This window comes from Pleurodeles waltl, chromosome 5 (assembly GCF_031143425.1).
Source record: "Pleurodeles waltl isolate 20211129_DDA chromosome 5, aPleWal1.hap1.20221129, whole genome shotgun sequence".
Classification (NCBI taxonomy): Eukaryota; Metazoa; Chordata; class Amphibia; order Caudata; family Salamandridae; genus Pleurodeles; species Pleurodeles waltl.
In genome coordinates, this window is record NC_090444.1 from 980,009,706 (window position 1) to 980,025,821 (window position 16,116).

General features: G+C 43.8%; 1 protein-coding gene across 1 annotated transcript in view; it reads right to left on the reverse strand.

Moving 5' to 3' along the window:
* LOC138296216 (solute carrier family 22 member 2-like) overlaps positions 1 to 16,116 on the reverse strand; it is a 286,618-nt gene that overhangs the window by 173,399 nt on the left and 97,103 nt on the right. The window contains exons 2-4 of the mRNA XM_069235137.1: positions 4,565 to 4,668; positions 2,325 to 2,479; positions 1,972 to 2,140 (exon numbers count right to left, since the gene is read on the reverse strand). Of these exons, the coding sequence (XP_069091238.1) occupies positions 1,972 to 2,140; positions 2,325 to 2,479; positions 4,565 to 4,668 (428 nt within the window). The remainder of the gene's footprint in view (positions 1 to 1,971; positions 2,141 to 2,324; positions 2,480 to 4,564; positions 4,669 to 16,116) is intronic.

Below are 16,116 nucleotides of genomic sequence, written 5' to 3' on the forward strand. Positions count from 1 at the left end.
CCGATCTCTTGCAGTCTGCTAATCAGTACTTCATGAGAAACAGTGTTGAAAGCCACTAAAACATCCAACAGCACAACCGCAGCAGGAGCGCCCACATCCAAAGAAAGACGGATGGAATCTGTGACTGCAACCAGTGCAGTCTCTGTGCTGTGGGCTGCTCTAAATCCTGATTGAGAGGGATCTAGGATTGCATGAGCCTCTAAGAATGTCATGAGGTGTTTGGTCACACAGCTTTCAAGCATTTTCCCTAACCGGGGGAGGAGGGATATTGGCCAATAGTTGGTCAGGGTTTTTGGGTCCGTATTAGGTTTTTTGAGAATCGGGGAGACCAAGCAGTCCTCCAAGCTTATTGTAATTTAGCAAATTCAAGAGAAAGAATAATAATAGAATGGCAGGTGCTAACACTGCTGACAAAGTGGCTGAAGTCCTAGGGGGACAAACATCTGCGGGAGAACCTGATTTAGCTTTAGTCAAGAATGTTAGGATATGATCTATAGTAAACGGTTCAAACATATCCCATAGAAGAAATCAGTAAGTACAGGGTGGCGTCAGTAAGGTGGAATTAATCTGCCCCTGAATGATGGGAAATGTTTTGTACCTAGCATTAAGTTTGTCCTCAAATAAATCAGCTAGAGAATTCCAAATTGTTGAAAGTTAGGAATGTCTGAGACACAAGCATGGGGATCGATGAAATCACTGAGCACTAGAGAGGTAGAGATGTAAATGTAGGCACCAAGAGAGGTAGGGAAAATGGTTAGGTCATGAGAGAGAGGTAGAGCAGTGGGGTAGAAAAAGACGTATTAGAAAGAGAGATGAGGCAAACAGATTTGAAAGAGGAAGCACAGGTATATATTTAGAGATGCAGAGACACAGAGAGAGAAGGAAACAAAAGGACAATGTAGAAGAAATGATGTAAAGTAAGAAGAGAGACATGAGCCGCAAAGATGAGGCACAGAAATGCAGTGGAAGGTACACTTACATGACATATCAGTAGTTAGAGTAAAGGACAGATTAAGAAATGGATGGAAATTTGGCAATTGGTGAGGTAGGTAGAGATGAAGTACAACATATTGGAGACAGAAAAAGAGGTAGAGATTGAGTTGAAACAGAGAAAGTGGAATGAGAGGGGAGAGGTGGAAAGAGAGGCAAGATAGACAACGGCAAGTAGCATGACAGGGTCATAGGCAGACGGAGGTAAAGAGCGGTGAACGTGGATAGGAAGGGAGTGATGAAAGAGAAATTGGCGAGTAGAGAAAAAGAGGTTGATACAGGTAGAGAGTGGCAAGTGAGACAGAGTCAAAAGATAGAGGGGTAGGCAGAGAGAGGGAGAGAGGTTAAAACAGTGAAATAGGTGGATGTGAAAAAGAGAGAGAGAGAGAAAACACTTTATCGGGGTGGGATTCCTTAGGAGGTTGAGGCCCTAGGCATTTGGCCACTTTTCCCATGCATTAACACAGCTGTGATAAAGCTAGCAAATGTAATCCCATCTGAATTTAGCAGATGCAAAATCTCCTCTCAAGGCATAAAGATATTTCCACTAGACAAACTTTAAATCAAGTCTGGTTACTTCAGCATTACCCATTCTACTTATCCCTCTTAAAGACCTTTTTCTCCTTCTTAGAGCTTCTACGCTTGCACCAAAACGTCCTTCTCATGTTCTCTATATTTTGAATTAATTGTGATAACTGTGACCGTTGCACAGTAAATCTTCCAAGATTATATTTCGTTTAATTTTTCTTGACCTGATGGATAGCTCATTTGAAACACGTACTTTGTGACACATGGTTACTTTTCATAGGTTCAAACTATAGTGTTTCCAATCAATACATTTTTCAATGTTTCTGTGCATCATGGCCAATAACAGTTCTTGTGACCCAAGTGTTATAGTGTCCTACAACTGACATTGAAAATGGTTTTACAAAAAGTTTGAGCAGATCAAATTGTATAATATTGAACTGAAAAGTGCTTTACCAATAATAGAGAAGGAAGAAGAAATTTGGAATCGTGACAGCGATCTGCAAGTATCGCCAGTGTGGAATCGCGTATGCCACACCAGAGAGTATAAGAAGTCCAACAGTGAAGGCCACTTGGTAAACAATACCGACAATCTTCCTCTGGTTCAAACCAACAAATTCTGCAACTGAAATAAAAGATTTATAATTAAAATACACCTCCAGATGTATGGGAGCAAATCAACTGGGTATTTAAAAAATGTTCAGCAATGAGTTTGCAATATTAGCCTTGTCAACTATGTATGTGGGCATGCACTGTGTTTTAATAACTCATTATTACCACTTAACAATGAAAAAGAACACCATTCTTACTCAAAATGTAGCCCGATAACCAGCATCCCTTGCTGACCAATCCTTGTATTGTGCGAAATATCACAACCAACGTGTAATATGGAGCAAAGGCCATAAGCATTCCAAATGTTGCATTTATGAGGATAGTAATGAGAAGACATGGTTTTCGTCCAAATCTGCATGAAGAAGAAACAACACAAACTAAAACATTAGAATTTCTGAAAACCACACATTAAGGGCCTGATTGCGAGTACGGCGGTCCATGGACTGCCGTAGCTGTGGTGGCGGTCCGACCACAGAATCCTTGGCAGTCCGACTGCCAGATTAGGGTGCTGGTGGTCAGACCACCACAAGACTGCCACCACCGCCAGGATTATGAATCCCAACACGTTGGCGGCAATGCAAGTCGTGGTCAAGTCATGGATGCGGTGCTGGTCACAACTTGCCTTACCGCCCGCCTTTCCACGGCAGGGATCCTGCCATAAAAAAGACAACGGAAAGGCAGAGACGGGGTCGCAGGAGCCATGCACTGCCCATGTCCATGTAGTGGACATTGCAGGGTCCCCCTGTCAGCACATTCATAATGTGCACTGTCTGCCATGCCAGTCAGTGCGCAATCTGAGTGTGCTAGCAGCACAGTCAGTGCAGCTGGCATTGGCCTCGGCTCTCTTTTAGGACCGAAGCCAATGTCGCTACACTGACAGTCCCACAAGCCCTGAAGGAACATCATAATAGGGTGGTCTGGAGGCAGCCAGCTTGACGGCAGCCTTCCAGACTGCTGTATTGGCTGTCCGACGGTCAGACCACCAAACTCGTGATCAGGCCCTTAGTCTTTCAGAGTGACATCCTAGATCTCGATTTACTTATGGATCTTTTTTCAAGACATCTCCAATCGATAGTCAATTGTGTGATGTAACATTTGATGGAATATTTTGTGGTGTCATTTGTTTTTTACCTTTTCCCATGCTATTCTACTTCTTCATAATTTTACCTTTGATGAACCTACCTGAAATACAAATTTTTAAAACAAGACATCAGGATTTTATCTACACAGATTTTTTTGCTTTATTGCTATTTTCTTTTTATGTTCAGGGACAGACCATTGATTGGTATGGTTAATAGAAGGTCACACATCTTTAAAGGTGAAATAGCTCTCAATCACATTCATTAAGGTAGAAGTAGTAAAATATAGTATCAAAATTCTGAAGGCATGGAAGATCCTGGTAATGATGACTTTCCATTCTATAAAACTTGTAGGAAAGATGTGCAGTGAAATCCTAACGTGTAGGAAAGATTTGCAATTAAATCTACAACATAATTATAGAGGGCTAGGTCCTGCCAAGCTGAATGGGCCTGATGCTAATCACAGTAATATCTAAGTCAATCAGGGCCCAATGGAAAGTTAAAATTCTTAGAGCTTAGCACTGTGAGACCAACGGGTCTTTGAGACAACGTGGAGTTTAAAACTTTAGGACACTTCCTCCATATGAGACACTCCATGCACTGAGGATCCCTTCATGGCAGACTTAGAGTGAAAATTATGCATTCTTTTGTTTGGTGCAGAGAAGGCATTTGAACGAGTAGAGGAGAATTTACGTGTTAAAAACAGAGAGGCTCTTTGGGTTCCTGTCACTCTTCCATTGATGTATTAAGAATTTTGCCTCATGATAGATCAGTTTGGCTTTGTAGACTGAGGCTGCCTGATTCAGCCTATTGCATAGTTAGTGCACCACGTTCTTGAGTTCCAAGGGGAAAAACGTTCTTCTCAAGCCCCAAATTCATTATGTTGCTGGCTGCTGGCAAGTGCATGAGATCAGTTTCACCAAATTCACCTCATTGTATCTTTGAGTCTCAATATCATCCACTATTTCATCATTTGTTAGTGTCTATGTGCTATTAGTGATGGTTAGAAACCTACACAAAGCAGTCCAACTCTGCCCTAAAGCAGAATATCTGCTACAGACATAGGCATTGCTTTTTATTCATAGCATTTTACCTATGGCAACATGTTCTTTTATTGAATCTACCAGTCCTTGAACCATTGAAGCAGGCACAAACAAAACATTATAGAGGAACACAAAACAGGGAGACAATCTATGTTTTGTAAGTAAAATGTAGGTGACACAGAAGAAATACCAAGTTTAATTCCTGCTTTCTGAGAAATAGAAGCAGGCATGGATCTTTGTTTAATGTTACTGTTGTTCTCATGGACATAAAAATAACTTACATTTAGGAAGAAGCACAATAATGATCATACATACCTGTCTGCTATGTATCCTATGCCCAAAGAGCCAATAAAAAATCCAAGATTCACACATGACTGAAGGAGGTCCAACTTCCAGGCATCACCACACACAAGGTCAAACTGTGGATGCAGACAACAATTACAACAATATAAGGCATGCACGCAATGCACAATGGAACATTGGGAATCAGTTGTCTTTGGATTAAATACAGAATTATGCTTTTTCCAAAACTACTCTAAGAACGTACAACTAGTCAGCCCCCTGTCCTTTGAGTATTCATTATCATTGAATAGGGGATATAAGTTGCGAACCCTGTGGGAGGAGGCACAGAACTAGAATGTCTCATTTTTGTATTGCGTCTGGAACACGGTATTGTATTTATTCTTTCTGCTTGCCGATCTTCAATGTTGTTCCACCTTTTGTTGCATAAACCTTCAAATAAAGATTTTTAAAAAAGAAATTACATGACACAGGTAGCCTACCTATGCCCAGCAATAGAACCTGGATCAGAAAATACAGACAGATAGGTTAATCCAGCAGTATAATTACTGACAGTCCATACTGCCATACTTAGACCTGCACCTAGTAGTTCAAACAATATCCAGCAGAAACACATTATCAGATGTGTCATCTGACAGCAAAGGACCGTCAAAGATATCTCTGAAAATACCTGGAGCTGAAATGGTAGTCCCATATGCTGTGTAGTGTTACCATTTCAACTACTAATAAAACAGGTGATGATTTAGTGACTGTGTACTAGAAGTTCACTAGCAGTCATGCATAATTTCCACCAACATCCAAATGGGGTGGTAATGTCAAGCTCACTCCTTCCTTACTCGGGTCTTTTTTTATAGAGTTTGATGGTTGTGGACACCCACCAGAAAAGCAGTGAATGTCGTATATACTCTAAAAGGGGCTGACTGGACATCCACCACCTTTTGATGGATGTCTGGCATCCAACAAACTGTAAATAAGACCCATCATTTTTTGCCTGACCTTTCTCACAATGAAGTACGCATTTTGTCACCACCACTTCATCTAGGACCTTTCTATGCATGTACTCTCATTGTGCTTAATCTTTTTGGGAGTCACCTTCTGCTGTTCAGTACTAGTAGATAATCCATAGTATTTCAGCAGATTCTAATCATTTTAACTACTATTAGATCATAATTCTGTATAGACACAATAGGATAGGCACAACATTTGAAAGCAAGTTTTCTTTGTAGGGTTCAGTTTTTAGGTTCTTCAGACAAAATGACAAAGAGTATGCCACAAGTGCTTGCAAAGTGAAAGATGATTCATCAATTAATGAATATTAAAGTAGTTCATGTGTCCAATTCTTAAAGCCTACAGTCAATGACGTGTGGGAAAAATATCATCCCACAAAAATGGGTGAAGAAGTGTGGCACAATGGTTAGAGCGGCAGACCCTGATACAGAGATCTGGCCCGGGACCAGGGTTTAATTCCCGCCTCGGCAGGTCTTGGGCTCAGTTCCCTTGGACCAGATCATTTCTCACCTCGGTGCCTAATCTAATTAATGGGTCCCACTCTGTAACTCTGGGCAATAGCTTGCTTAATCTCCACCATGTCTCTGACAGCGCTTGGATGCCTGGCTTCACCCTGGAGGTTGCCCAGGAGTGGGCCCCTCACAGGGAAAAGCCAGGAGGGGTTCCACAGTGGTATGCGTACAGCACCTTGAGACCCTAACAGGTGAGTAGTGTGCTATACAAGTGCGAAGTTTACGTTTATGTTTTTTTACAAAATCAGAATGTTATCTTCCCTTTCCAACAATCAAGCTGTTCTTCCTACTTGTTATTATTCTTAAGTTACTGATCAGCAACATAGCAGTGTAGAAAGCTCCACAATAACAAATATTAGAAACAGAAGGTGATGTTTCAATTGTGTTTTACCAAAATATCAAGTTGTAAAATCATCTTCCCATAATAGTGTTGCCTTTATATTATGATGTCAGAATATTGATGTCAAAATATCGGTGTCTGGAACATCGACGATAAGAACAACATTTTTTGTGTTGTATTTAACATTCTTGTGAAAATAGTGTTGTCTTTAATATTATTTAGATTTATATAATATCATTTCTATATTCTTGTAGTATTATATATATGTTTTTTATGTAAGTGTTAAAATATTATGGGGGTAGGATGTTGTTTTTCTAGAGATATGGGGTATATTGTATTTTTAAATTTTATTTTACAGTTTAATTGAAAATAATTGTGTTATTTTAATCTTTTAAGTTTATTTTGATTTGCTTTTGTAGTGTGTTAATGTAATTTTACATTTTCAGTGTAGTTTCTTTGGTACCTTCGGGCTGTAGCATTTATAGGAGAGAGGATGTGGAGTGTTTCAGAATTTGTTTTTGAAATTCTAAAGAAATACATTTAGAAATATTTTATATTCTTTACAAATTAATTTCAAGGCTGTGTCAGTCTGACCTCCACATTACGAGTTTGATGGGCGGACGTGCCTAAAGACCGCTGTCTCTGCCAGGATCACAGATCCCAAAAGGGTCGCGGCAGTCTTGGTTGTGGTCAGGCAGGGCGGCGCTGAACTCAGATCACGTAAGACTCATTTTAAGTTACTTGGGGATTTCATAGTTGGGGTTACATTTTTTTGGGAGAAGTTTACATTAAAAAATAGATTTCGACCAAAAGAAAAAAATCAAAGTGCATTAATATTTATTAAAAGTGATGTATAGAATGAATTAAAATTAATGTAAATATTGTTTAATACATATTACTATTACATCATTTTTAAAATTGAAAATAGGCTATTAAAATATTTTATAACTAACAGCCTGATTACGAGTTTGGTAGTCCGATGAGCCGACCGCCAAACTCGCTTGGGAGGACAACACTGTCATATCTGTGGCGTTCCCCCCCAAGCGTATTACAATGTTCCCGGCGGGCTGACCCGCGGGAACATTGTATTACGCGTTCCTGCCAAGCTGACTGACAGTGCTACGACATTGAGGCCAATATCGTAGCATAACAGCACCATCAGAATGTGCACTGTCTGCTTGTGCATTCCTATGGGGGTGGGCAGGGGGGTCCCTGCACTATCCATGCCATGGGCATTGCAGGGGTCCCCCCTTTGGCCCCTGGCACTGGATTTCTGCCAGCCTTTCCGTGGTGGGGTCCCCACCATGGAAAAGCTGGAGGTCAGCTGAGTTGTATTCAGCCTGTATTCAGCCTAGCAGCGCTGAGTTCAGCACAGCCTTGGCTGAGTACAACTCAGACTGCCGTCCGCCCATCAGGAACCATGTTCCTGACGGGGACGGCAGTCCCCTGGTGGGTCCGCCCGCCAGGGTTGTAATGTGGTTGTCACACGGACACAGTTGCAGGGGTCCGACCGTCACCGTAAGGCTGGTGGTCCTTGGACCCTTGTAATCAAGCCCTAAAAAATAAATATGTTCTATATTTATGTTTTTTAACATTAATTCATATGTATTTATATTTTTAACTATTTTAAATAATTTAATTTAACATTATTGCCTGTGAAGTTTAATTTTACCACGATACCTTGGTTATTTTCGGTGGTAATGTGTTGCAGATCCAGTGGTTGGCCATGTGTCTTGCTGGACTTACAAATATTTTTTAGTGGTAACTTAAACTCGGAAATTGTGAATACCAAAAACTAGTACATTTACTCAAACATGGAAACTTACTTGAAAGTGTAAATTACCTTTCTGAATTAGGTCTTTCGTGCAGATTTTTGAAGGTGTTCCCATATATTCTTTGTAAAATCATAATAAATCTTCGTGTAAAGCTGTTTGTGGGTGTATATATTTTTAGAATTTTACTAATCATTACTTCTTCAAAGTCAATGGTTACTTTTTGGAGATAGCAGCTGTTAGTTTTGGATCTTATTTAAGTTAGTAGTTCATGGTATGTTTGTGTTGTGGTATTCACTGTGGAATGTGTATATTTTTAGGGGCGAGTGCAAAGCACTCTGTCCCTCTTCAAATCTCTCTTTAGGGGGATTTTAACCACACCCATGTTACGTCAATTACTTTCATTGGTTCGTGGGCTTGCCTTTTAAAATCCACTTGTTTTCATTCTTGAAAGGCATGCATACGTCATGCCTTGTCTGGTGTTTAGCCCTCCTCGAGAGCACCGGTAAACTACTGGAAACATAAGAGGCTCCATGTTTTCCGTATGGTTTCTGGACGACTTTTTCTCTTTATTTTGCAGCGCAATCGCACTGTGTTTTACACAGCGCGATTGCGCTCAGTTTTTTTTTTCAGTTAATGTGGCAAGAAAAGTCCGGTTAGGAGTTTACAACGCTAATAGCTCTAACTTGACGTAATGCAAGATCCGTTGCATTGCAAATGCTTGTTATGTTGAGTGGAGAACACAATTTAAAATGTCATCCATTATCCACGTGTTGCTTTGTGTTAATCTTAGCAGTTTGTTTTCTGTTGCATACATTATTATTCTTTGTTCCTTGTTAGAGTTGTCATACATAATGAAGGATATGGGAACAGGATATAAAGTAAGGTTTGTTACCACTTATTCTGACCAGGACTTCAATGTTAGGGAAATCTTAAATAAAAGCTAGCTTATCTTGAAAACTGATCCAGTATTGGATAAATATGTACATGACACTCCACAGGTCACTTTCAGAAGAAGCAAATCACTGAAAGGTAATTTGAGCCACAATATGATCACACAACAGGACAAAGTCATTAAACATGGGGGGGGGGGCTTCAACTACGTATTTTTCTATTGTATGGAAGTGTAAAGCATATGTAAACAGAGTTGATTGTACTAGTTTAAAGAATGGCAATACTGCAAGGGAATATGTTATCAAGGGGAACTACAGTTGTAACACAGAGTACTGTATTTACTGTCTGATTTGCCCCTGTGAGACACTATGGGCCTCATTATGACCCTGGCGGGCGGCCAGGGTCATATGGAACAAATCTGGAACAAAACAACGACCCCAACACCACCACCCTGCTCGACAACCTCGCCAACCTCGGCCTCAAACAACTGGTGAACACCGCCACCCACATCGCCGGACACACGCTCGACCCTATCTTCTCCGCCAGCAAACACGTCTTCTTCAGCCACACCTCTGCCCTGCACTGGACCGACCACAGCTGCGTCCACTTCACATTCCGACGCGAGACCTCCCACCTCCGCACTCAACCCATCCCTCGTCGACAGTGGAACAAGATCCCTGAAGAGCAACTCTTCTCCGCTCTCGCCGCCAACCAACCCACCCTCACCACCGACCCCAACGACGCAGCTCTCAACCTCACAAACTGGATCTCCAACTGCGCTGACAACCTTGCTCCCCTCAAACGCACGCATCGACAGACCAACACCAAAAAACCTCTCTGGTTCTCTGACACCCTCAAAGAATCAAAGAAAACTTGTCGTGCCCTTGAGAAGGCCTGGCGCAAGGACCACACCGCTGCCAACATGACCGCCCTCAAGAACGCTACACGCGAACACCACCACCTGATCCGCACTGCCAAAAGGAACTTTTTCACCGACAGACTAGACAAAAACAGCCACAACAGCAGAGAACTCTTCAGCATCGTCAAAGAGTTCTCCAACCCCAGCGCCAGCGCCAACGCCGTCACGCCCTCACAGGATTTGTGCGAATCCCTCGCCACTTTCTTCCATCGCAAGATCAGCGACCTCCACGACAGCTTCGGACACCAGACCCAACCATACACCACTGAACCCGCTTCCCCGGACATCACCCTCAACAACTGGACCCACATCAACACGGAAGAAACCAAATCCATCATGAACTCTATCCACTCCGGCGCCCCTTCGGACCCCTGCCCGCACTTCATCTTTAACAAAGCCGACGACATCATCGCCCCGCACCTCCAGACCGTCATCAACTCTTCTTTTTCTTCTGCTACCTTCCCCGAATGCTGGAAGCACGCTGAAGTCAACGCCCTACTAAAGAAACCTACGGCTGACCCAAGCGACCTGAAAAACTTCCGCCCCATCTCTCTTCTACCTTTCCCAGCCAAGGTAATAGAAAAGACCGTCAACAAACAGCTGACCACCTTCCTGGAAGACAACAACCTGCTCGACCCTTCACAAACCGGATTCCGAACCAACCACAGCACGGAAACCGCCCTCATCTCAGTCACAGACGACATCAGAACCCTGATGGACAACGGTGAAACAGTCGCCCTCATTCTCCTCGACCTCTCGGCTGCCTTTGACACCGTCTGTCACCGCACCCTAATCACCCGCCTACGCTCCACAGGGATCCAAGGCCAGGCCCTGGACTGGATCGCCTCCTTCCTCGCTAACCGCTCCCAAAGAGTTTACCTCCCTCCGTTTCGCTCAGAACCCACCAAGATCATCTGCGGCGTACCTCAAGGCTCATCGCTCAGCCCGACACTCTTCAATGTCTACATGAGCCCCCTCGCCAACATCGTACGCAAGCACGACATCATCATCACCTCCTACGCCGACGACACCCAACTTGTACTCTCCCTCACCAAGGACCCCGCCAGCGCCAAGACCAACCTACAAGAGGGTATGAAGGACGTCGCAGATTGGATGAGGCTCAGCCGCCTAAAGCTGAACTCTGAAAAAACGGAAGTCCTCATCCTCGGCAACACCCCGTCCGCCTGGGACGACTCCTGGTGGCCCACGGCCCTCGGCACCGCACCGACCCCCGCAGACCACGCCCGCAACCTCAGCTTCATCTTGGACCCTCTTCTCACCATGACCAAGCAAGTCAACGCCGTGTCCTCCGCCTGCTTCCTCACTCTCCGCATGCTCCGCAAGATCTTCCGCTGGATCCCCGCCGACACCAGAAAAACCGTGACCCACGCCCTTGTCACGAGTCGCCTGGACTACGGCAACACCCTCTACGCCGGGACCACCGCCAAACTCCAAAACCGCCTGCAACGCATCCAAAACGCCTCGGCCCGCCTCATCCTCGACGTACCCCGCAACAGCCACATCTCCGCACACCTGAGACACCTGCATTGGCTCCCAGTCAGCAAAAGGATCACCTTCCGTCTTCTCACCCACGCACACAAAGCCCTCCACAACAAGGGACCGGAATACCTCAACAGACGCCTCAGCTTCTACGTCCCCACCCGCCCCCTCCGCTCCGCTGGCCTCGCACTTGCTGCCGTCCCTCGCACCCGCCGCTCCACGGCGGGTGGGAGATCTTTCTCCTTCCTGGCGGCCAAGACCTGGAACTCCCTCCCCACCAGCCTCAGGACCACCCAGGACCACTCCGCTTTCCGGAGACTCCTAAAGACTTGGCTGTTCGAGCAGCGATAACCCCCCCTTTCCCCCCTAGCGCCTTGAGACCCGCACGGGTGAGTAGCGCGCTTTACAAATGCTAATGATTTGATTTGATTTGATTAGAGAACCGCCAGGGTCAGAATGAGGGCCTATATGTGGGAGCACTATACACAGAGCCACGAAATGAGTGCTTGAGAACAAGAGAGTAATCTGTCATATTGATCACAAATATCCGGTTGCTAGACACTTGAAGGGTGGCTAATATCTGTTGTAACTGACAGTGTGAAACTAGATTTGAGAGGCGATAACAGGGAACACAAGTTAAGAATTCTGAAGTCAAGATATATTGTGGGCTTTGATACCCCATAGAGGCTTAATTCTAGCGACAAATGGGTGTACGTTTGGGGTGAAATAAAAAATCAGTAGTCTTACACTTCTGTAATTTATGTGTAGCTTCTGTGAAAACCACTGTTTTTAGAGTTGTTTTTAATTGTTCAGATAAGAGTTATCATTTTTTTCTTTTTTTCACATAGGTGTGAGCACAGATTACGCATGGAAGTAGTCAGCCGAGCACTTTTAGTCCCTTTGAGTTCCTCACTCCACTTTGCTATCCACAAAACAGCCCACTTGGGGCGGGGTGGGGGGGGGGGGTGATATATTAGTTGATTTGGCAGATTTCCTGGAAGCAGTATTTGTTGTTATGATCACTGCCGGGGGTGCGGGATCAGTGATTTGAGAGATAGAAATAGAGAAGAATGTCACTGCTGTGGGAGTGTCGGCGAAACAGTAAGGTTGCAGTACGCAGCAGCATTCGTGGGTGTACACCTGATAACAAGCAAATACTTTTTTGCCTGCATGCATGAATTGTCTTTGCTCATGAGGAAAGACACATCATTACTTGTCCGATGTACATGAAGTTTATGAGATAGAAACTTGTCGCACTGGCATGTTGGATCTGTTTGGGCTCCTCTGCAGACTCTGCGGATACACGAATGTTGACCCAGGAGGAGTGATCACACTGCTAATGTTTACGATAGGTTCCAGGAAAGGTGGGATGCATATTAACATAGATTTACTACACTCAGGCATATTTAAGGAAAGTGGCACTGTACACAGTGCAGCGCCACATTTCTTGCGCCCTTTACCATCCCCCTACCGCCACCATGTGGGCGCCGTCTTTAAAATACGGCAAACCATGGCGCAGGGTAGGGGGTATTAGCGTCATTTTTTAGGATGCTATTGATGTACTCTGCAGGTGTTCCCTCTTTTAATGCCTGCTCTGAGCAGGTGTTAAAAGTGCAGGAAAAAATGACACAAGAAAATCTGTTAGATTTCCTTGTGCCATTGTTTTGGCCCCCCTAACGGTGGAATGCCCCCTTTGTATACATTATGCCTGGTGCAGGCTTAATGTAGTGCAAAGGGTTACAAAGTGGTGCAATGCATGCTTTGCGCCACTTTGTAAACATGGCATGGGGATTTTTGCTAACTTACGAAACATTGGTGTAAAAAAAAAAATGACACTTTGTGTCGGTAGATGCCGCTAGGGGCTCTTAAATATGCCCCTAAATTTATAACAACAGTGGGATTGTAAAAAGTTAATTTTGATGTACTAGTAAGTCTCTGACGACAATGCAATATAGTTTGTAAAAGTGTAATTGACTAAGAGATGCTGTGAATGAGCAGTGCTATACAGTCCAAGATGGCGACTACACTTGTTTTTATCTGAACACCATTTGGTTTATGCAGTCCTTCGTTTATGTCACATAAAGTAGTTGTATGGGTGTGTCTGTCTTACTCTCTATCAGTGATGAAGGCCACGGATGAAATGCACTGAAGAGAAGATTCACTGTCTCAATAAATCATGTTTAAGCATCAGGGACTGCCTGACTGATCCCGTGGCTGGGGAGTATTATGGCGCAAAAAGATATTGGGGGTCCGGAGCCCGACTCAGACCGCCATCTTTGAGATCTCCAAACTCCGGGTTTGAGTGTTGATGAGATATATACAGTATATATATATATGTATATATATATATATATCCATCTCCTAGTGGTGGTGCCACTGGATAGTTATAGTCAGACCTATTTTTTAAAGAAAAAGCATTTTTTGTTTTGCTAATAACTTTCATGCCGTTTGATGAATCTTCACGCAATTTTCCAAACAAATAGGACACTCACTTCAGCTGCTGTCTGCAAAGTTTCAGGGTGATCTGTCAAGTGGGGGCAGAGAAAAAGAGGAGTTCCATAATGCTTTTTCCGATGCATTTTTCCATAGGGATTTTAAACTGGAATAGCAGCCGAACCACTGGGCAGATTTTAACCAAATTTGCCAGAAATGTAGCTCTTGGTCCAGAAAGCTCATTTTTTACTTTTTGGTGTAAATCAATTTAGTAGTTTTTGATAAAATAAAGAAAAAACAAATTTGTATATATAGGGATGCTAAGGATCCGCGAACCCTCCGGATCTCCTGCTGAGCCCCAGACAAAAAGATTTTTTTAAAAGGAAAGGGAACAGGGTAGGGACACCCTGACCCCTTACCCCTGGTGCTGGGGTCCTAGAGGGACTCCCCAAGAGCAAAAAAGCATGTTTTTAAAACGATTTTCACCATGAGCCACAGCGGAGAGATTTAAAAAAAAAAAAACAAGCATGGCCTCCCGCGCTTGTTTATATGAGGCCCTGTGTGGACCAAGACCGGGAGGCATTGAAAAAAGAGAGACCACCACCTCCGCAGGGCAAAACAATGTTTTAATGTGGGGGACTCATTTTGGCCTCCCCAAGAGCCCCAGGGACAGCCACCTCCCAGGGGTTAAATTAAATCATATTTTAACATAGGGGCAGCCCTGTGTCCTTCCCGAGTGCCCCGAGTACCACCACCTCCGCGGGGTAAATATTGAATTAAATGCTGGGGCTGCATGACCCCCCACAGCCCTAAGGACTACCACCTCCCCAGGCCTAAAATAAAAGAATGAAGGGGGTTCGTTGCAGACCCCTGGCCCTGGGACCACCACCTCTACGGGGCAAATACAACTTTCGAGAGGGCATGTGCCCCCGTGGAGACATATATGGCCCTGGGAACCCCCCCCCCCGGGTCAGCTCCTGTTATATCCTGGCGTGCCCACCCCTGGGACATAGCTGTTTGCTTTTGCTTGGTGGGAGCTCAGAGCTCCCACCAAGCAAAAAAAAACATACCTCCACTTTCTGCAAGCGTGAGCTGTCAAACAGCTTCTGCTTGCAGAAACTGCAGTTTGCATCTGCATATTTGAGTGAGGGGAAACAGATGAAAACATTGCTCCCGCAAGCAGGGAGCTGCTATTTCAAGCAGCTCCCTGCTTGCGGGAGCAATGCCGGCACCCACAGGATGAGGGGAGCCAGCTTGGACCAGGGGGGCTTTGAGGCTCCCCTTGGGGTCCTTACACTCTCCCTCTTTTATCTCATAAAGGGATGGAAGAGACAGAGAGTCAGAAGTGTCACATTGGCAATAAGTTTGGTTCAAATGGCATAGTTACATTTTGATGAACAAAAGACCAGGTACACTTCTGGCCTCATAGTAAAGCTCTTGGACTGTCACTCAGTATGTTGAAAGGTCAAATGCTAGTATCTCAAGGCAGTGTGTATGTTCATTTTTGAGTGGTTTGACTGTTAAACATTTCTAGTAATGGAATATAGAAGTCTTTTTCCCATCAAAATCTGTGGGTTGAAAATCATAGGTAAGTCTGGACAAAGCACAGTAAGTAGTCACTTCTAGCCTAGTGATTAAGGTGTCACACCCTCACCCTTAAGGATGAGGGTTCCAGTGTAGGTACATCTGTGGTCATTTCAACGCCCTAGTTTCTTTTCAACTTGAAACATTTAAGGTATGTACTGAAAGGTGATCTAACTCTTTTTAAATTACAAATACATTTGTCTTTTCAATTTGTCCAGAAATAGCTCATTTTAAGTATATCATTCATCAAAGCCTAAAAACTCTCTGTCTCTCTCGCTCTCTTTCTCAATTTCTCTCTTTCAATCTCTTGCTCTAAATTGATGTCTCTCTCTCTCTCTCAATCTCTCACCCATAACGGGATGGAAAAGAAAGAGAGAGAAAGATTGTTATTGCAATGGTCTTTCCATACAATGACTTCAAAGCATCAAACTAGCAAGATATTTGGTTCAAATGTCATATTTATGTTTTGATAAAAAGTAGACCAGGATCACTTCAGGCCTAATGGTAAAGCTCTTGGGTTGTCACTCAGTAGGCTGAAAGTTCCCAGTATCTCATGTAAGTGTGTCTGTTTATTTTCTAGCGTTTTGACTTTGGGTTGATCATCA